This window comes from Petromyzon marinus, chromosome 19 (genome assembly GCF_048934315.1).
Source record: "Petromyzon marinus isolate PM22_M1 ecotype Great Lakes invasive population chromosome 19, UKy_Petmar_22M1.pri1.0, whole genome shotgun sequence".
Classification (NCBI taxonomy): domain Eukaryota; kingdom Metazoa; phylum Chordata; class Hyperoartia; order Petromyzontiformes; family Petromyzontidae; genus Petromyzon; species Petromyzon marinus.
The window spans coordinates 160,679-182,590 of record NC_133685.1 but is presented as its reverse complement, the minus strand read 5'-3'; the positions used below and the strand labels follow the sequence as shown (position 1 = coordinate 182,590).

At 45.3% G+C, this 21,912-nt stretch overlaps 1 protein-coding gene across 3 annotated transcripts in view; it reads left to right on the top strand.

The window, feature by feature from the left end:
• PARD3 (par-3 family cell polarity regulator) overlaps positions 1–21,912 on the top strand; it is a 76,208-nt gene that overhangs the window by 30,131 nt on the left and 24,165 nt on the right. For all 3 annotated transcript variants that reach the window (XM_032957417.2, XM_032957416.2, XM_032957418.2), the window contains 6 exons: positions 733–816; positions 1,986–2,111; positions 4,052–4,385; positions 5,375–5,750; positions 13,434–13,573; positions 15,784–15,915. In XM_032957417.2, coding sequence (XP_032813308.2) covers positions 733–816; positions 1,986–2,111; positions 4,052–4,385; positions 5,375–5,750; positions 13,434–13,573; positions 15,784–15,915 — 1,192 coding nt within the window. The remainder of the gene's footprint in view (positions 1–732; positions 817–1,985; positions 2,112–4,051; positions 4,386–5,374; positions 5,751–13,433; positions 13,574–15,783; positions 15,916–21,912) is intronic.

Here is a 21,912-nt window from a genome sequence, read left to right as displayed (position 1 = left end):
GATTCCTGCTCACAGTGACGATTATCTGAACCGATCCAGGGGCTCCCCTGGGTCGACTCTGCCTCAAATGAGTACTTGGTGTGTTTGTAAATATTGCCACTAGGGAGACAAAGGTGGCCGGGCGTGGTGCTGGCCGACTCCCTCCTCATGTACAGTGCTAGCCTTCATAGGTGCTTGCTAAAGGCATTTCCCCCAAAAGTATGTTGAGGCTTATTCTTAGCTCTTTCGGTAAAGTCACGTTGAAGGGAAACAATAAAATAATAAAATATATACGGGGGATATTTGTCTTTTTTTTGTCTTTGTTCGTGCACAGACCAAAACTTAAAAAGTACTTTGCAGTATGCGTGGTGCAATAGAAATGTGGGTGTGGGGGGTATGCCAATACCTGAACGCCTATCCTTCCCTGCCATCTCATATTTTACATATCGTACAAAATGTTGGTCCACTGATATATTTTTTATACACGTTGTACTACCTAACTTATAAAGTATAGGATATGAATTATTTTATTCTATTTTAAATAATTTTTTATTTTAAATCAATTACAGACATGTTTTGATCGGTTGACCAGGTCCAGCTGTATGCTAATTTCGGGTAGCCAGGGTCCGGCTAGCCGCGGTTTGAGGGTAGTTCAGAATTTTAGGGAGCGTGATTCACATTGTCCTCGGCCGAGCGTCCTAACGGAGCATTGCCGCTGTGCCTGAGAGACCGCGTGCGATCGTGCATTGGCAGGGACTTCAAGAAGCTGGTGGAGGTGGTGAACGACGGGGGCCCGCTCGGCATCCACGTGGTGCCCTTTCTCACCAAGAGCGGGAGGTAACGCGGGAGAGGGGCGACGATGTGCGGGCGTGTGCCCGCACGGGCAGGCGGGCGGGCGGACGGACTCGTCTGATTATATCGTGCGTGTGAACATGCTTAGGCACTCAAACTCTGCATTTGCAGGGTGGCATCCACACGTGCGAGAGATATTCTAAATGGGACTCAAATAAATTGTCATCAAATCTTCATTTGAAATAAATCAAGACCCTAGAATGGTTTCTTTCGAGAGAGACATAGGTGACAAAGACAATGCAGAAGGTGTGGTAATTATCAAGCAACGGTACACAGAGTAAACTTTTAGAAGAAGAAAAAAGGCTAAATTATACGGATCAAATGAAAGCAATTCAGCAATATAACGTTTAAAATATAACCTAATAGTTTCAAAGTAGTAAAATGAGGTTGTCGGCAATGATGATGCTGGCCATTAACCACCGAGTGGGAGGCATCGGTTGTGAAGCGCAGGACGTTTGGGGGGGATTTTGGCAGGAGCAGCAATTCCCTGATTGAATGGGTGGATGCTTTGGCAACCAACATGATTCATTTTAGATGTTTGGATCAGATCACTTAAGTAAAATGTGTGTCGTAAACCCTCCTCCACCCGACACAGCCAATAAATAAAGTTGTCACATGATGAAAAAAGGTGCTAGTTTATTACTGCGTCAACAGAGTAATAAACTCTGTGAATAGGAATTAAACATGTGGAGAGGCCATATATTAAGGAATTTATATTTATGATCATAGATGCATCATCACAGGCATAATACAAAATAATCACGAGTGTCGTGGAGGATTTTACAAAATTAAACAAGCAGACAAAGCCTGCTTCCTACATCGACCTCCTACACCTCCCATCAGCCATACAACCTGGGTGCATAATGTCAGCGGCATTTGTACAATGCAAACAAAACTGGACTGTTTTTGACATTCTGTATCTCATCAGCGGTCAGGCGCACTTGAACCAATGCTAATCAACTGCCATATGTTATAGGTAAGGTATGTGTTAGTTCAATACAAACTATATAAGACACAACACAGAATAATAATGATTGTCATTGTGGATGATGCACTTTACAAAATAAATATAGCAGACAATATGATGCCTTGTGGAAGAGTGTCGGTCACAGTCCCTGCTGCTACGCCATTGTGTGTCGCATGCAACCGAGCAGGAGCCTGGGCCTGCGGATTCGCACTATCGAGGAAGGCAGCAGGACCCAGCGCGAGGGGGCTCTGCGCCAGAACGACTGCATCACGCGCATCAATCACACACGCCTCACCGATACCTCCTTTGAGGAGTGAGTTGCCCGATGTGATTTCCCCTTGGACCTGGAGTTCTGACATTGCTGACTGTCGTATGGACAAATCTTGTGATGCCATTTAGATCACAGTGATAGTGTACCCGCCACAGTAATTAGTGTTTAAACATAGCTGCTGAGCACAGACTCAAAGGCTGAAAATGTGAAGTGGCCAGCAAGAAACAGCACTTTAAAAGTTGTAATAGGTAAGAGTTAACCCCATTTCTTGGTAAGAGCTTGGGAGAAGGGACGATAGTAGGGATTATAAATTCGAGCGGTGCGAGGGAAGAAGTAGGATGAGAAAAATGTGGATGGTGACCTCCAGTGTTGTGGGTGAGTGGATAAGTGAGAAATATAAGTTCGTGGATGAGTGCGAAATTGAGTGAGTGGGTAAGTGAGTGAATAGGTGAGTGATTACGTTGTTGTGTCCTGCCGTGTGGATGAGATGTAACAGTTAGTCTGGTACCAAATCCTCAACTTGGGAATTAACGAGTGAAGGTCACGAGAACAGAAACTATGATAATAGCGATAGAAGAGTGATATCCAGGTGACTGAGTGCTGGTGAGAGAGTGACTGGAGTAAATCAGTCAGTGCTGGATCCTCAATCGACTTGACTGCTGCTTTGCATTGAAATCAACTTCTATACCTGAATGTGCCCCACGTGGGTGCTGAAAACTGGAGCCTCAAATCTTTCAAGTCTGTTCAGTAATTAACCTGTGCTAATTTTGTATTTAGCGATCGCTGCTAATTAATAGATTTGCCTTGGAGAAGGCTGTCTCCGACTTTGGAACCTGTGCGGTGCTTGGGAACGTGTATGATTACATCTTTAAAAAAACAAATTCCTTCCCATTTGGCGGTAGAGATGTACAGTAGTGTATCAGGCATAAACAGTCCCTGACTGGGCAGATTGCGAGGAAGTGTGTGTATGGAGCTTGGGGGTGTATGTGAACCCTGTCTCAGTGCGGGTTTATTTGAGGTTTGAATGACAGAATCGGGGAGCATTTTTCTCATTTCGTTTTAAGGAAATAGTTATGTAAAATTATGAATATTGCAGAAAATGGAGTAGCTGAAAGGGGAATTCTCACGTTAGTGTGTTCACGTGTGCAGTTCTGCCATCAGGGACTGCGAGACATTTAGGAATACTGTGCGGCTCTTCTGGACGCACAGAATGCATACCGGGCTGCCAGATGACGAAACGCAAACCGACAGCACGGGTTTGAATAAAGAATTGGGATTGCCGAGCCAGCCAGTCTTCAGGGTGCCTTTTAATGCCAAAAAAATATCTCCACTCAAAAAACGTATTTCTAAATTTCGTTAAGACCCTGCGGCTGTACACTGCGGACAAATAGCTAATCGGAGGTGCAATACTTAATCATCAGCCATGATAAATCTACTGCTGGATGAAGGCCTCTCCAAACCACTGCCACTTACAGTTATGCGATGCAACAATCCACCCGGCACTTGCACACATAAAGTGACTTCATCGCTCCACCTCCTTGGTGTCCGTCCTCTTGGACGTATTCAATTCCTTGGCTTCCACTCCGTTGCTGTCCTTGACCAACATCGATCATCCCCTTGCGCAACGCATCCTGCCCAAGGCCACTCACTTTTCTTGGTAGTTTGGATGATATCATTAATCTTCATTGCTTTGTGCACTTTTCAGATTTTTTTCTATATGTTTCGGTAATGACCATGTGTCATAGGCAGTGTATGGGCTGATGATTCAAAACGTTCTTTAACGCACATCGCTGTGTTGTTTTTAATGATCAAGTTCAGCTTTCCAAAAACACACCAATCTGCCCTCGTCCGCCTCTCTGTTTCACATCTTTGATTTCGGTCGCCATCAGGAGCCGTTGTCGGCGCATGTGGCACGGCTACAGGAGGCAAAGCGCAACCACAGAGATTCTATAAAACATCCATGTATGGGGTTCTGTGTGCAGGTCACAAAAGGCTTTTCGCGAGGCCCTGAAGAGCAGCGTTCTGCAACTGTGGGTCGTTCACGGGGAGAAGCGAGAACACTACGAGCAGGTGATGCAGCTGTGGGGCAACCAGGAGTCCGAGCAGATCGATTCCGACTCGGCCGAGGACATTGATGAAGATTATGAGGACGAGGGCCCACCGTCCTTCAAGGTGCCCCCGCCGGTGGCACCAAAACCCACCATGAAACCAGTGGCAGGGCTAAGCAGCAGGAAGCAGGAACCGCCTTCAGGTGCCGGTGCCAGTGCCAAGGTCACCCCCAAGTCTCTTCTCATTGCACCTGCGCGGAGGATGCCGGTGAGACTGCCCCGTCACATGGAGCTTAACAACCTCTTTGCCATGTAGGTGTCAAGTAGCTCATAGCTGTGCCAATTAGGCCTCCCATTAGGATGTTTGCCCGCACGGTGCCTCCTACTTGACTCGTAAAGGATTATGCCATGACGGGTTATTCATTAAGTTTCCACTGGTTCTGTCAACCTCTTTTAATGTTGAAATGTAATCTTTTTCATTTAAAATAATGTTGGTATTTATTTTATTTTTTATTTTATATCAGGTCGTAATCATCTATTTGGGTGCTTCTGTAGGTTATTTATAACTGGTCAAAGGTCATGCTGTGGGGTCAAAGACAAGAATACACACGTTTCTGCATACAGTATATGAACACGCTTTCATACCTCTGCTTTACTGCTACTCACCTGGCCGGTTTGACTTGACAGTATTACAAAATGTTTACTTTAGCATCAGTAACATGCAATGTTGTGTTAATCTTTGAATACCCTTTGGGACAATGTACTTACAAATTAAAATATCATAGGAATTTGACCTCCATGTAGTTTTCATACGTGCCTATCCAACTGAATACCATGCCCACTCATTTTATGAAGAAAATAGTTGAAACCCTTTCTAAAGGGCAGTGATGTGGCCAGCGATCACGTGTTAGCCACTTGTTGCAGGGGTTCACAGTTCAAGCCCAGTAGCCGTCCTGGTTTATACTGCTGGTTTATGAATGATAAAATACACACCATGTGCTAAGAGTAGATTTTAAAGATCCTCTGATGTCATTTGAAGAAGAGTAAGGCATTGTGTTGCTGGCATCATGGTCCAAGTTTGAAAATTTACCCCGCAAATCACTCAATTCGTAATCATAGTGATTGTTGCCTCCTGTGAAAATTTTGCAGGACCCTCCTGAAAATGAGTTGAAACTGTGAGGTTTTCCTGGCTAAACAAGTGTAATAATGCCTTTCTGTAGTGATGCCTGTCTCGGCCTTGCAATCACGTCACCCCAGATACCGGCAGCTTTCCTGGCGGCGACAGACGCGAATTCTGGAACGGCTTCCTCTGCTCAGCCAATCCCAGCTGAGACCCAGCAGCACAAGCCACCAGCACAGGTGCCCAGGAAAATCCCAGGCCCTAGGTCCGCGACAGGGTCAACGTTCGGTGGTGACACTACGTCAGCACAGCTGGCGTCTCCCACGAAAGCCCCAGTGAAGGCCGACGTAAAGCTACAGCAGGCGACGGCAGCAGTGGCAGCGGCTGTATCTGCCGCCGTTGCGAGTCGCATCCCCACGGCCAGCTCCAGCATGGCTGCCCCTGCGGCCACGCCCAACGTCGCCTATACCACAAAGAAGGTGGATAAGAAGATTCCTATTCACCTGAAGAAAGGTGAGGGCCTCCTGGTATGGTGTGGGTGCAAGTTGTGGTGGTGCACACAGTGATGTCACGAGCAGTTCACGGTCAGGGCAGTGCTAGTTACAAACTGCTCCTGTTATTCATCTCCGAGTGATATTCATTCCTATGAGCAAATCATCTCATGATTGTGCCCCACTTATCAGTCTAATTTACATCTCAAATGCTGTTTCAAGCATATTGCTTTCCTGACAAGTCTAGCCATCTCCTCGATGCTGCTAAACTCGTGCCCTGACACGCTCACCCACTGGGTGCACACGGCCACGTATATTTACAGTACACAGTATATGAACACATTAGTTCATATACTGCAGATGTCTCCATTTGCTCACTCGGCCACCAAGATGGAGGCTTGAGAGCCAGGAGTGGATCTTGCAAGAGCTGATGAAGCTCAGCCCAGAATCCCAGAATGTGTTGCCCAGCTTCCGCTGATTGTGTGAGAGCCTGAGGCTGGTTGATATCCGCTGACTTGCCTAATGAGCCCTCATGCCTCAGAGCGGCCACTGTAGAGCATCGATGTAATGTATTATAATTAGTTTGTCAAAAGTGATTTTGTTTCCAAAGTGGAATTATACATTATTGTCAGGAGACATTTTTGGGCACATGATCTATTACAATGTTAGTTTGCATGAGCATTAATAAGCAATGAAAATAGACTTAAAGCTTTCGTGACTGCAGGAATTCATATTATTTGGGTCTTTCGGTAAAGCTACGTGGATAGAAAAATAATAAAAATAATACAAATAATAACAATATCACGACGTTTTGATCGCAACACAAGCAATCGTCATCAGGTGAACAATATGGCGGGAGAGCTGCTGAGGCAGGAAAATATATATATGGTGGAAGCGCTGCTAAGGCAGGGAGTTATAAAGGTTTGAGATGGGTGTAGCCCAAGGGTCAGTGGGTGGGGCTAAAGATGAAATTTGCATGTAAATGTAATATTGTAGAAATCTTGACAAATGAAGCTGTGGGGGGTGGCCATTGTATTGTGAGAGATTAGCATTTTAATGTAAGAGATTTGCTTGTAAATGTAAGCTCGGAGAGAGCTCGTTAAAGAGCCATCGCCATATGGAGGTGTAAAAGGATGGCAAGCCGCCATTTACTAACACAGCTAACGGTGACTGTGTTAGTGAATGTAACTTAGAGAGTCGAAAATAACTGCTAACATAGGTAGGTAGGAAGGGAACAACGCAGCCAGTTATGACCTAAACTGGTTAATAACGTCCTTCCAATGATTGCTCAGTTTGTACCCATCTTCTCGGGTGAAATTGTGTCTGTGTTTATATTTCTGGATGGCTTCATGAACGAACCTTTGCTGATTGCCAGTGGGTTTGCAGAGTACCTTCGTTTTGGCAAAATCTATTTCGTGTATGCCCACAGCGTTAAAACAATGATCAGCCACGGCTGATGTGTTGGTCCTACCATGTTTCAGATCTACCTTATGTTCACGAACCCGATTCGAGACATGTTGTTTAGTTTCCCCAATGTAGCTGCTGCCGCAGACGCAGCTTGGTTTGTAGACACCGGGGTGTTGTATGTCAGGGATCACATCCTTCACAGAAGGGATCACATCACACATTTTATGTACTGTGTTGAATCGTACCTGGATCTTGTGTTTGCTCATGATTTGGGAGATATTTTTGGTGACCCCTGCTATTCTTTGGTTCTTTCATTAAAGTCACGTATAAATAGAAAATAATAAATTACATAATAACATACGACGTTTCGATTGCAAAGCAAGCAATCATCATCAGGTACAAATGAAAGAGAAACACCCCAAGTAAACTTAGAAATATAATGCAACAGCGCAGAAAGTCGGCTGACACAACAGTCAACACCCTACCTGGTTGATTACGTCCAAGAGAGAGACAAGACACAGAACCGGAGACACAAACACAGACACACAAGCGGAAAGAATTAACACAGAGACACAGAGAGAGAGACACACGCATGGGCACACAGAGAAACAGCGTCTCTGTGTCGAGGCCTTAAATAGTTAGAGAGGGGGTACAGAGAGAGAGGGGGGGGGGGGGTTAGAAGATTTAGCATGTCAATGGGAGATCCCACAATGAGAGAACTCCACCGCCAACGCTGCAACAACCGAGGGGAGACAGAGAAGAAGGCAACACTAAATCAAACTAACTTAGTAAAATTTGGAAATGTAATGTAATGCGACACAGAGTCGGTCAACACACAATTAACACATGGTCTGGTCGATTACGCCACTCCAAAGATTGCTCAATTAGAAGTTAAGTGTGAAATTTGGGAGATGGACAAGGCACAGACATGGAGACAAAGACAGACACACAAGCAGAAAGAGACAACAACGAGACAGATAAATTTGAGAGAGAGACAAGGTACAGACATGGAGACACAAAGACAGACAAACAAGCACAGAGAGACAACAACGAGACAGAGAGAGAGGAGAAAACACAAACTTAAAACCTCCCCGTAGAGGTGTTTCAAACTCGATTTGGTGCTTTCGTGACTGCAGGAATTATTCTTTGGTTCTTTCGGTAAAGTCACGTATAAATAGAAAATAATAAATTACATAATAACATACGACGTTTCGATTGCAAAGCAAGCAATCATCATCAGGTACAAATGAAAGAGAAACACCCCAAGTAAACTTAGAAATATAATGCAACACAGCACAGAAAGTCGGCTGACACAACAGTCAACACCCTACCTGGTTGTGTACGTCCAAGAGAGAGACTTTCTGCGCTGTGTTGCATTATATTTCTAAGTTTACTCACACTTAACTTCTAATTGAGCAATCTTTGGAGTGGCGTAATCGACCAGACCATGTGTTAATTGTGTGTTGACCGACTCTGTGTCGCATTACATTACATTTCCAAAATTTTACTAAGTTAGTTTGATTTAGTGTTGCCTTCGTCTTTGTCTCCCCTCGGTTGTTGCAGCGTTGGTGGTGGAGTTCTCTCATTGTGGGATCTCCCATTGACATACTAATTCTTCTAACCCCCCCTCTCTCTCTGTACCCCCTCTCTAACTATTTAAGGCCTCAATACAGAGACGTTGTTTCTCTGTGTGCCCATGCGTGTGTCTCTCTCTCTGTGTCTCTGTGTTAATTCTTTCCGCTTTTGTGACTGTGTTTGTGTCTCCGGTTCTGTGTCTTGTCTCTCTCTTGGACGTGATCAACTAGGTAGGGTGTTGACTGTTGTGTCAGCCGACTTTCTGCGCTGTGTTGCATTATATTTCTAAGTTTACTTGGGGTGTTTCTCTTTCATTTGTACCTGATGATGATTGCTTGCTTTGCAATCGAAACGTCGTATGTTATTATGTAATTTATTATTTTCTATTTATACGTGACTTTACCGAAAGAACCAAAGAATAATTCCTGCAGTCACGAAAGCAACAAATCGACCCCTGCTATGTATGGCAAGGTGATGGTTTTGATTGAGTCCTCAGATGGTTCTTTCCAAACGGTTGGGGTGGGAAATTATGGTTGTCGCCTGATGAAGCTAGTTGTAATTACTGGCGAAACGTCGTACTCAGATTTCAAATGTTGTGGCTTGGCTCTCCAACACACTGGTGTGCTTTACTAGTGTAGTGGCTTCCATGGAGACACACACTGGAACTTGGAGGCAACACGTTTATTACAACACCCCGACAGGGTAACTACATAAACGTACGGGAAAACGACATAGGTGGTAGCTAACTTTCACGAGTGACTAAACCACAACGGGCGATTATATAACCGGGTCCGGTCAGTAACGTCCTGCTTGACCCACGATGCCGAGCATGACGACCGAATACCGAAGATCGAGGAGACGTAGCACGGCGGGTTGATTCCAGAACACAGCCTGGATCGGCACTTGGGACTTCCCTTTTATGCCCCTAAGCGTGGCCTGGCTTCGCCCTAGGCCATGCCCCCTTCTAGATCCTACTAGAAGGTTCTGGGCCTTATGTCACGTGTCCCTCTCGCCACCCCTTGGCCCCCCTCGTTACCCTCTCCTGGTCACGTGCCCTCTCCTGGTCACGTGCCCTCTCTCTGGCCGTTTCAGGCGTCTTCAGATTGCCTGTTGTGGTTCTCCTGAACCCATTGGTAGATTTAGCGCTACTTTTTAAATCGAGACTAAAATATTTCACCATTGAAATGGAACATCTTGTTTGTGAAGGTGTCCATGGTTTCAATCGACACATACACAGCAACCACATTATGATACTACTCTACAGCTTATACAGTTTGCATTTATGTACCGAACATCACGTTTAGTCAAACACACAAATGCATAACAATTAAACAGTGTACACCTCCGGTTCATACGTAATGTGCTCTCAGTGTAAATCAACTAGCAACAACTATACAACTATATTCTTGCTTCTTTCGGTAAAGTCACGTAGAAGGGAAGCAATAAAATAAGAAAAATATAAAACAATAAAATTCTAACGACGTTTCGACTGCAACACAAGCAATCATCATCAGGTGTGAAAACCACAGCAAGAATTTTTTTAAAAAGTGGCAGTTTTTTTAAAATTAGCACCACGGAGAGCGATTTGGCAGTTATTCAGATGGACGAGTTCATCTATGTTCGGAAAAGAGGAGGGGGGAGACGAAAATAATGGATGCGGTCTGAAAGCCACCGTAAGCGTGAACAATCAATTAAGACCCGAAATGGTTTATCAAATCCTTCCAATGATTGCTAAGCCAGAATCCATCATCTCGGTTGAAATTGTCTCTGTGTTTGTATATGTGGATAGCCTCATGAACAAATCTCTCATGGTAGCCAGATGGCTTGTAAAGAACCTCTGTCTTGGAGAAGTCAATGTCATGTGAGCCTACTGAATTATAACAGTGATCTGCCACGGCCGAGGTGTTGGTCTACCGTGTTGTAGGTCTGCCCTGTGTTCACGAATGCGGTCCAAGACATGTCGTTTGGTTTCTCCAATGTAACTGCTACCACAGAGGCAACTTAGTTTGTAGACGCCAGGGTACTGTATGTCCGGAATCACATCTTTTAAAGACGGAACCAGATCACGGATTTTATGTAATGTGTTGAATCGGACCTGGATCTTGTGTTTATTCAAGATTTTGGAGATCTTTTTTGTGATCCTCGCAATGTAGGGTAAAGTGATGGTTTTGAAAGGCTCCCCAAGAGGGTCCTTCTTCATGGTTGGAGTGATAGCTTTGCAGATTGTGTAGTCGGAGTAACCATTAGCCTTAAGAGCTTGGTGTACGTGCTTGAGTTCACTGGCTATGTGTTCCTGGTCGGATATGCATTGGGCTCTATGGTGCAGAGTCTTGATGAGGGAATTCTTCTGGGATGGATGGTGGTGGGAATCCGGTTTCAGATAAGCATCCGTATGGGTAGCTTTCTTGTAGACAGAGTGGCTCATTGAACCATCAGGTCTCTTTTTATTAGGACATCCAAAAAAGGTAGCTTGCCATCTTTTTCGACTTCCATAGTAAATCTGATGGCTGGGTGTATGGAATTGATGTGGTCGAAGAATTGGTCTAGAGCAGGCCGGCCATGTGGCCAGATGACAAAAGTGTCATCCACGTACCTCTTCCATAAGGTTGGGCGCAGAGTGGCAGTCTGGATGGCGTCAGTCTCAAATTTTTCCGTGAAAATGTTGGCTACACCGGAGATAGGGGGGGAGCTCATTGGGGTGCCCTCAGTTTGTAGAAAGTTCCATTCCAAGTGAAGTATGTATTGGTTAAGCAGTGTCTCACCAGGGGGGGTACCTTGATGAACCAAGTCTTCAATGATTGCGATGGTGTCAGGTACAGGAACTTTGGTGAATAAGGAAACTACATCAAAACTGACAAGCAGGTCGTCTGGGGACAGGGAAATACCCGTGATTGTCGATATCAGGTGAGTATAATTTTATACTGCAGAGGTGTTTTTTCCAGTGAAATGCTGCAGGATTTCAGACAGAAAACGAGCCAGTTTGTAGGTGGGGGAGTTGATAGTAGAGACGATGGGACAAAGGGGTGTATCTACTTTATGTATTTTTGCTAAGCCGTATAATCTTGGTGGCCTGGCAGCACAAGGTTTCAACGAGAATTGTTTGGTTTGATCAATTAATGTGGTTGAATCAGAAATGATTTTGTTGGTTTGTATGATGAGGCTGTTGGTGGGATCTCTTTTTATTTTTGTATAGCTGCCATCGTTGAGTAATTCTTGAATTTTGTTGTTATAAACCTTCTGCTGCCAGGCCACCAAGATTATACGGCTTACCAAAAATGCATAAAGTAGATACACCCCTTCTCCAAGACAGAGGTTCTTTGCAAGCCATCTGGCTACCATGAGAGATTCGTTCATGAGGCTATCCACATATACAAACACAGAGACAATTTAAACCGAGAAGATGGATTCAGGCTTAGCAATCATTGGAAAGATTTGATAAACCATTTCAGTTCTTAATTGATTGTTCACGCTTACAGTGGCTTTCAGACAGCATACATTATAAAAAATTTCGTCTCCCCCTTCCTCTTTTCAAAATATAGATGGACTAGTCCTGGGCAAACTGCCAAATTGCTGCGCGTGACGCTAACGTTTTTTATAAATAAATAAATGCGCCGTTTAAAAATAAATTTATGCAAATCAACACACCTGAAGATGACCGTTTGAGTTATGGTCGAAACGTCGTGAGAATTTTTATTGTTTTATATATATTATATTATTTTGTTGTTTCTCTTCAACGTGACTTTACCGAAAAAACTAAGAATATGAATTACTGCAGTCACGAAAGCTTTAAATCAAAATTTAAATAGATGAACTCGTCCATCTGAATAACTGCCAAATCGCTCTCCGTGGTGCTAACGTTAAAAAAAACGCCACTTTTTTCAGATTTTCTTGCTGTGATTTTCACACCTGATGATGATTGCTTGTGTTGCAGTCGAAACGTCGTGAGAATTTTATTGTTTTATATTTTTATTATTTTATTGTTTCCCTTCTACTTCACTTTACCGAAAGAACCAAGAATATGAATCCCTGCAGTCACGTAAGCTTTAAATCAAAAAAACTATACAACTATTTTTATTTTACCAGGTAAGGCCCACTGAGCAATATAGCTCTTTTTCAGAAGCGACTTGGCCACACATGATTGCTCAACAAAGTGGCTTATCACGTGGAAATGTATAGCAGCAGCCAAACACTCTAAACGCATATTTCTAAATGTGGAGGGAAAAACTGGAGGGCCTGGAGAAAAATCCACGCGACCATGGGGAGAACATGCAAACTCCAAATGTGCAGGCGTCAGGGTCTGGATCAAACCCACGACCTACTGTATACCAGGCGAGGTAGTTAACATCACGCCACTATGTTGTGCAATCGTGCACAGGAAGATGTTGTGCAAGCATGTTTTGATTAAATATTCAAATAAGTTGAGACTAGCGGCGTATATTTGAGTGTCCGTGAGATCGTTCCACATTGATGCAGCTCCATCCGTGTCTGAGCGAGAGTTTTGCCTGCTCGGGTTTTTCCTCCAGGGACAGTGACACTGTTGCATTTTTGAGGCCATTGAGCAGAGTTACTGTTGGAGTAAAACGACAGCGGTCGAGTGAAGTACGGCGGTGGGGGCATTTAAACGCAGCGGTCCCATTTTTAATCTGCCCGCGCTTCAAGATGCCCGTGCATCCATTGCTACGACATGGCCATTTGTAACGAGGGTGATCGCGGCCTGGTGCAGGTCTCGACGGGCTAGGCTTCACGATCGCGACACGCGACACGCCGGTGGGAGGCCGCACGCCGATCTACGTGAAGAGCATCATGTCCAAGGGCGCGGCACTGAGTGACGGCCGCCTCAAGTCTGGAGATCGGCTCCTGGAGGTGAGGGCTCCCAGGCTTGTTCTCCTGAGAAAAACAGCACTCGTTGGAGAGAAACTCATGCTGTCCTGTTCAGTGTGCTACAGGGTGGCGGCAGCACAGGGGCGACCCTCCTGCCTCACAGCAACAAGTGCCTGGGTTCGATTTTCGACCTGTCTGCCTTTCTGTGTGGATTGTGTATGTTCTTCCCCTGTTCTGTATGAGTTTCCTCCGAGTTCTCTAGATTCCTGCTGTAGCTAAAATTCATACCATGTCACTGCTGTTGGCAAATTATTAAAATTATTGACATTGTGCACAGACTCTTGATACTTAGTGAGGCTTTCCTGGGTAAATAATTTTAATAATAAATACGTGTTCAACTAATAAATAACATTCAACTTAAAACACACTACATATATTGGTTCATACTCTTTGGGTCTTTCGGTAAAGTCACGTAGATAGAAAAACAATAAAAAATGACGACGTTTCGATCGCAACACAAGCAATCGTCTTCAGGTGAAAAAATACAGCAGGCAAACTGCTGAGGCAGGAGAAATATAGCGAGAGAACTACTGCAGCAAGAGGTTATAAAGGTTTGAGATGGGTACAACCCAAGGGTAAGTGGGCGGGGCTAGAGATGGAATTTACAGTAATATACCTCGCCATTGTATTGCTGGAGATTAGCATGTCAACCTGTTAATGTAACCCCCACGACTGCGGTGCTGAAGAAGCCATTGTATTGCTAGAGATTAGAGATTAGCATGTCAATGTGAGATGGCTCCTGCTGCGGGAGGGGTTGAGGATAATTATAATAACACAGTTGCTGAGTACAGGCTTATAGGCCCAAAACGTCAAGTGGCCCGCAACAAAAAGCACTACAAACATAATAGACAAGGGTGTGAAACATTTCTTGAATTCAGCAAGGTTATTATAAGAGCTTTGGAAAAATATATGATAATCGCAGGGAATTCCAAAGTGGAGCAGTGTGAGGGAAGATGCAGAAAAATAAATGTTGTAACCTGCGGTGTGGTGAGTGATTTGGGTGAGTGAGTTAGTGTGTTGCTGTGCCCTAGTGTGGTGGTTGAACACAGAGTGGATGAGATTTAACAGTTTGCTGGTAGAAACAGCCTGCGGAGGATTAATTGATGCCTTTGTCTCCAGGCTAGTCGGCTTTTTTTTCTGAGTTGGCCACACAGATGCTTCCTCCATGCGCTGCGCGGACATCCTGTGTAAATCAGCGCTGTCGCACGAACCTTTCTGGGCTCCGGGATGTCCTGCGCTGACTCATCGCTGTGCGTCGCACGTGCCACTTCAGATTACAGGATTTCCTCTGCTGAATCTGTGCTTTCAGTCAGAGTTGACTGTTTATATGTTTAAAGAAATAAAATAACGGTGTCGTAATAATGGGGCACGCTGTGACTCTTTATTGGGCTTTTGTAATTAATAAAGTTGCGGACAATGAATGGCATTTATATTTTTTGTCATGAGATTCTACTCTCTGTTTTCTATTTACCTATCAACTGTGTGTTTGCTTTTAATGTATTTGTAATAACAATTCTAATTTTGAACATATGGTGTTTCCATCGTTATTAAGCTGTCACGAGCACGCTGTGCATACAGGTGGATATAGTCCCCCAGTAGAGAGCAACGTTCTTCCGTGTCATCCCAATTGAGTAGTTTGCAGTGTCATTAACAAATTTGGCAAATTTTGATCGTGACACTGGAAACGAACTGCGAACCTCTATGACAAGCGGCACGCGCGCTATCGCCGGGTCGCGTCAATGCCTCATGTCACCATGAAACGTGATTGTCCTGATTTAGAGACACAGACAGTTGTGAAAATGTCAAATCGCTGCGACACTTGGTTAAAAAAGCACGACTGCTCTGTGGGAATTCAACAGGTGTTATCCTTGGAGAAATGTATAGGTTATAGATTTTAAATCTTCATCTATTTGTCAATGGACACCCTAATGAAAGGGAATTTACATTTGGAATATTAAAATGAATCATAAAGAAAATAAAGGATTCTCTCCTACCATAGGAATGTGGAATATCCATCACTGGCTCAGGACTGTAAACGGGAGATGATCACCGCCTCAGTGGGCTTAGTCCAACAAACAGCGAGCATGTGTACGGTCTGGCTCCTCCGCTGTTTTTTGTCAGATGTACGAGAAAGGCAATGGTGAGCAAGTGTGTGTGAAGTGAGACGGTATCTCCCCGCGTGCGTGGGGCAGGTGAACGGGCTGGACGTGACGAGTCGCACGCAGGAGGAAGTTGTGGCGATTCTGCGCAGCACTAAGCTTGGCGGCTCCGTCGACCTGCTGGTCTCGCGCCACCACGACGTCCCCCTCTCCCCAGATGATCCGGTGCGTGTGGGATGTGTGGGGCATGAGGGGAAATTGTGCGGAGAGTGTGGGGAGAGGGGACAGTGTGGGGGGAGAGTGTGGGGAGAGGGAAGTATCGTGGGGACTGTCGGCGACCGTGTCTCCATTTTCAATCCAAAACACCACTTCCACCAAGGGTACAACCCTCCCGGCGATGTTGTTGTAACTGCCGGTCCCTTGTAGCACAGACTGGCATTAACCACGCTGTGCATCACGTGAGCTCCCAACTACCGTTTCGTCCCAACTACTGCTCCCTCGCAACTACCGCTCACTCCCAGCTCCGCTCACCGCCCCTTCTGACCTCCACCGTGACAAGCGCGACATGTGCCCCGCATAGGGTGAGACACGCACACTTGGACCCCCGGTCAACGGCGACGATTTATACTTAATTGTATAGCTCACTTGTTGAAAACAGGCCCAAAGGCCCATAACGTCAAGCGGCCAGCAATACATTCCACACCTTTCTTGAATTCGGCAAGGTTATTTACTTTAACAGCTTGGGGATAAGAAACGGTGGGAGATAACTCAATGTTTTGGTGATTGAGAGAAGGAGCAGAAAGAGAAGTGAGGTGACCTGCAGAATATAGAGTGAAATGAAATAGTGGTAGACCGAGTCCTCAACGTGGGTGGAGGAATCCACAAATGAAGTTGCTGTTTTTGAGTACCTATTAACGTTGCATGACACACGAGGGAGTGGTGTGCCCAGTACCATTCCTGGTTGCTTTTGTCTCCCTCGTAGTGATGTTCACACATTGCAACAAGTACTCTTTTATGGCTGAGTTGATCTAGGTTTGGTCCAGAACCAAACCTAGATGACTGGGTTTGTAGTGAAGTGGGAAAACCACTGCGCTTCCGCTTCACCTAAGAGACACGCACAAACTCACGCAGACACACACTCGAACCGACATGTGCACGCTCACGCAGATACGCTAGACATGCAGGAGGCGGCTCAGCGTGTGGGATGTGACACGCTCACACACGGCACAGACGCGCTCGGAGCGGCGCACGACACGCAGACACGTGGGACGCAACCGGCACAGCACGCAGGAAATGGGAGACACGCATGACATGAGAGACGCGGCGGGCACGACAAAGCGTGCCCTGTCGCCAGCTCAGGTACGGCGCCGCTCTCCCCCGGGGCTTGTGCCCGGTCTATTTTTTCCCTGCCCCGCGTGGCTCTCCCACTCATTTAACCGTTCCTCCCAGAGAGATGCCAGATGCGGCTTGGTCGCTGCTTAATGCGTTGTGGGCCAATTGCGAGTATTGTTGATGCAGCCTTCACACAGCAACGCGCGTGTGCCTATCTCTGTATTGCCTCAATTAAAGGACGTTTATGTTGGCAGTGGTGCACAGCCCAATAAACAACTCAACAGGTTGGTCAATAAGCTTTGTGATATTCATAGGGAAACAATTTTAATAAGCTATGTTTTGTACAATTTTCCTTTTTTAGTTTTTGCTATGAAGGACCATTGCCTGGAATGTCGCCTAATATATATTTTTTCCTGTTAGAGCCAGAGTGTAATTTATGACCGTAATGAGTTTTTGTTTTGTTTATAGTTTTCTAGGAATCCTCAGGCTTCTTTGACATCCCATTGTCTGGAACATGTGGTGATGTATATGTTGTTGTTGGAATTTCACACTGCCTTATGCAAGAAATATTCAACACAGATGCCTGAGCACTGGCCCAATATGTAAAGTGGCCAGTAATAAACTGCACTCTCAGAGCTGTAATTGATCGGGTTCACACATTTACTTAAGCGAGCAAGGATATTATGAGAGCTTGAAAAAAGAGACGGTGGTAGGGAATTCGAAAGTGGAGCATTGCGAGGAAAGAACATTGTGGTTGAGACAAAACGGGCAGTGTCTTAGGTGAAGTTTAGGGAAATGAGCGATAACCACGGTCGTAGCAATAGCAGAGTGATCATATGCACATCTACCTTGTTAGCGTGCAAACATATGCATACTGTACTCAACTCTCCCTCATCTGCCTTAGTGGGTCACACTGGTGATGTTAAATCCGTGAGTCTGCCAGTATGGTGAAGTGTCCGATGCCTTATGGGTATGCAGAGTTTTTGTGAGTGTGACGTGATGTGTGTGGATGTGTGTGTGCTCACTTGAAATGAACATCCTTTGACAGCAACACCATCCTCCTTGGTGTGTGAGGGGACAGTGGTGGTGAGGGGACAGTGGTGGTGAGGGACAGTGGTGGTGAGGGACAGTAGTGGTGAGGGGGCTGTGGTGGTAAGGGAGCAGTGGTGGTAAGGGGCAGTGGTGTGTGAGGGGGCAGTGGTGGTGAGGGACAGTGGTGTGTGAGGGGACAGTGGTGTGTGAGGGGGCAGTGGTGTTGTGAGAGGGCTGTGGTGTGTGAGGGGCAGTGGTGGTGAGGGGCAGTGGTGTGTGAGGTGGCAGTGGTGTGCGAGGGAGCAGTGGTGTGTGAGGGGACAGTGGTGTGTGAGGGGACAGTGGTGTGTGAGGGGACAGTGGTGGTGAGGGGCAGTGGTGTGTGAGGGGATAGTGGAGTGTGAGGGGGCAGTGGTGTGTGAGGGAGCAGTGATGTGTTTGGAGAAATTAATGAACTCTTAGCTACATCACATGCTAATAATTGGGAAGTCCAGTGCAATGGTATATTATAGCACACACACTCACTGGCAGATGGACCTTTGTTTTCGAATTCACCATGAATGCCACTGAACATACACTTTCCCTTATTCTCAGAAATGTTAGTGATTTTAAACATAGGCGAGAGGTGTGGGGGTCACCTCTGTAGATTTGTCTCCGTAATTACAGAACGCAGCCTTTGGCAAGTGTTCTGCATGAACAAAAGAAATAGAAACACCATTCTTATGATTGTCTATTTGTGAATCTGGCATTACAAAGCAGAGCAGCGCTTTGGGACGGGAAGGAATGCTGTGAGGATGCTATGTTTCCATTCATATTGAAACAATACAAAAGCACACTGCTTCTGCCGCATTTAGAACAGGGAGAGCTTGGATATCTTGGATTTGTGAAAATCAAACAGTTGCCACTGATTATCCATATTGAGGCGATTAGCGCACAAATTGGTTAATTTCTTATGTGGCTGTTTCTTTCCCCTTTCCATGATGTGACATCCATCGGGTCATGCGAGTGTGACCAAGAGCAGCTCCTGGTTTGTCCAGAGCTTCTGAGGTCCCTGGGAGGCCTGAATGAGGGCCCGTGGTTGAGTTAAAATAGGCACCAGTGGTTCAATGAAATAACAAAGTTGGCGTCATGCCTCCGGCAATGATGCCTTCATTTTTCATTCAATGTCAGAAAGTCAGTGATTTACTGCTCCAATGAGCATTGAGGCGGTGCTTATTTCCTCTTCACAGCCCTGCGCCAGTAGTGGAAATTCCATATTCCTCTGATGTGGCTGAGTTGATCCATAGGACAACCACTGTTGGCTTCCTCACAAAGTAGTAATCATTTTATAGACCCTGGAGGATGATGGGCCAAGTCAATCCTCAGCCTAGGATTTTAACTAGTATCAAAAGCTCTGATAAATGAGATCCTCAAGTAGTGTATAGCCCAGGCTGGGTTAAACAGTAGAGGAACGTGGTGGTGGTGGTGGTGTGTTTACTAGAGCGTTTTACCAATGTCTGCCACACACATTGAAAGTAAAGGCCCATTAAGCCTTGTTTACACAGTTAGCCATTTCTGTTTAACTAACTGCATATCATTTTACGTTTTACCTATAGGTGTTTGAAGGCTTTGGCTCTAAGACAAGAAGCAATATGACATACTCATGACAACAGAAAAACAGAATTAATTAACTGTTGAGATTGCTTGTGTTGAACTAATGCTGCTGAATTATGCACTCCTGATTGGATGTTGAAAAAAAGATAGTTTTTCCTGTGGAGGACAAATTTGAATGAGACGTTTGGTTATATTCTTTGGGTCTTTCGGTAGAGTCTCGTAGATAAGTTCAAAGAAAATAACAAAAAACTACGACGGTTTTTTTTCTTCCTGATGACGACCGCTTGTGTTGCGATCGAAACGTCGTAGTTTTTTGTTATTTTCTTTGAACCTATCTACGTGACTTTACCAGAAGACCCTAAGAATATTAATTCCTGCAGTCACGAAAGCTTTAAGTCAAGATTTAGACGTTTGGTTGTCATTATTATTGTGTCACTTTCATTCGGCACAGTTATGCTTCCTCTTAATCAGTAACTGTCATCATTGAGAGGTTTAAGTAATTTGAGAGCTGCTGCTGTTACCACAGCAAAGTGATTGCTCCAGGAGGCAGAGTGCCCTGATGATCGACTCACAGATGCTACGGAGAGCAATAAGCATGCCCCATGGGGCAATGGGTGCAACGCAAGCCGGCGCCGCCGCCGCTGCTGCTGCTGCACCCGGTATCTGTTCGAGGGCATTGTTTCGGAGCAGCCAGCGGCCGTTGTCTCAGAGTGGATGTGCAGGAGACCACCCAGTTATATTTTTGAACAGTTTCTGAGCACAGGCCCAAAGGCTGGCAACCTAGAGCACTGTCACGTTGGTAATAGATTAAGGGTTAACGCGTTTTTAGAATTAAGCAGATTTATTTTAAGAACTTAGGGAAAAGAGACGATAATGGGAGGGCAATTCTGAATTGGAGTAGTGTGAGGGAAGATTCATAAAGAGAAGTGTTGTGACCTGCAGTGGTGAGTGGGTGAGCGAGAGTGTGAGTGATTGAGCGGATGAGTTGCTGTGACCTACAGTTGTGGTGGTTGAACACAGCATGGATGAGACGAGACAGTCTGATTCTTGTAGGTTTATTTAATAAACAAGAAACACAAAGCTTAAAGCTCGAATTGATGGGTATTGTTATTTGCTTTCATGTTGTTAGCGATTCAGTGGTATTACCGGCACGCTCCCGAGCCATAACGTGGATCCATCTGCCTCCCGCATTCGTATGGAAATAAATAGCTCTGTTGAACTGTGCCATTCAACCGCCTCAATCAATAGAACGCAGGCTTGTAAATCATTGTCATTGCTCACTGCTCATTTAACATGTACGTTAAGTGTTAGGGTGTGATGTACGTTTGGGAAGCTCTGTGTTGGAGGTTCACTCGGCATAATTTTCAGAAATGAACTCAAAATGCCGAGCTAGTGATGATTGTGTGTGTGTGTGTATATATACTTGGGGAGAGGTAGTGTAGCGGTTAGTGTGCTGCGCTATAAACCTGACGACTCGTTGGATTCCTGCTCATGGCCAGCACCAGTGACGATTATCTGTACCGACCTCGGGCCTCTCCTAGGTCGACTCAACATCAAATGGGTACCTGGTGCAGTGTGTAATCATTGCCACTCGGGAGACAAAGGCGACCAGGTGTGGTGCTGGCCACCCACACCCTCATGGATCTTGCCGGCCTTCATAGGTGCTCACTAACAGCATTTGCCCCACAAATTGTTAGGCTATAAGCGGAACTTTGTCTTTTATATGTGTGTATATGTGGGGTGCGGTGGCACAGTGGTTAGTGCGTTGCATTACAAAACAGAACAACCCGAGTTCAATTCCGGCTCGCCAATAACAGTAACGAGTATTTGAACCCGTCCTAGGTCGACTCAGGCTCAAATGAGTAGATACACCACTGGTGCGGTGCGTAAATTTCGCTACTGGGAAGACAAAGCTGGGCGTGGTTCTTACCACCCACCCCCTCCTGTGCTGTGCCGGCCTTCATAGGTGCTCGTTAAACGGGGGACCTCTGTCTATATCTTTGGGTCATTCCATATTCGTTTACCAATTACCTCCAGAATTGCCATCTCCATCTCCTTTTCTCCTGGCTTTTAGTAAACTGGAAAGAGACCAAATGCAATGCTGCAGTTCTATAGGACTATTAATTTGGTCAGAATGACCAATCAAACACGAGGGGTCAATCATATAAATTAAATGCGTTTGGGTGCATTTCACACTGGGATACTGCAAAAACAAATTAAGCGATGCTTCTGAAAGTTTTTTCAAATATTTACCTATTCGCTCAC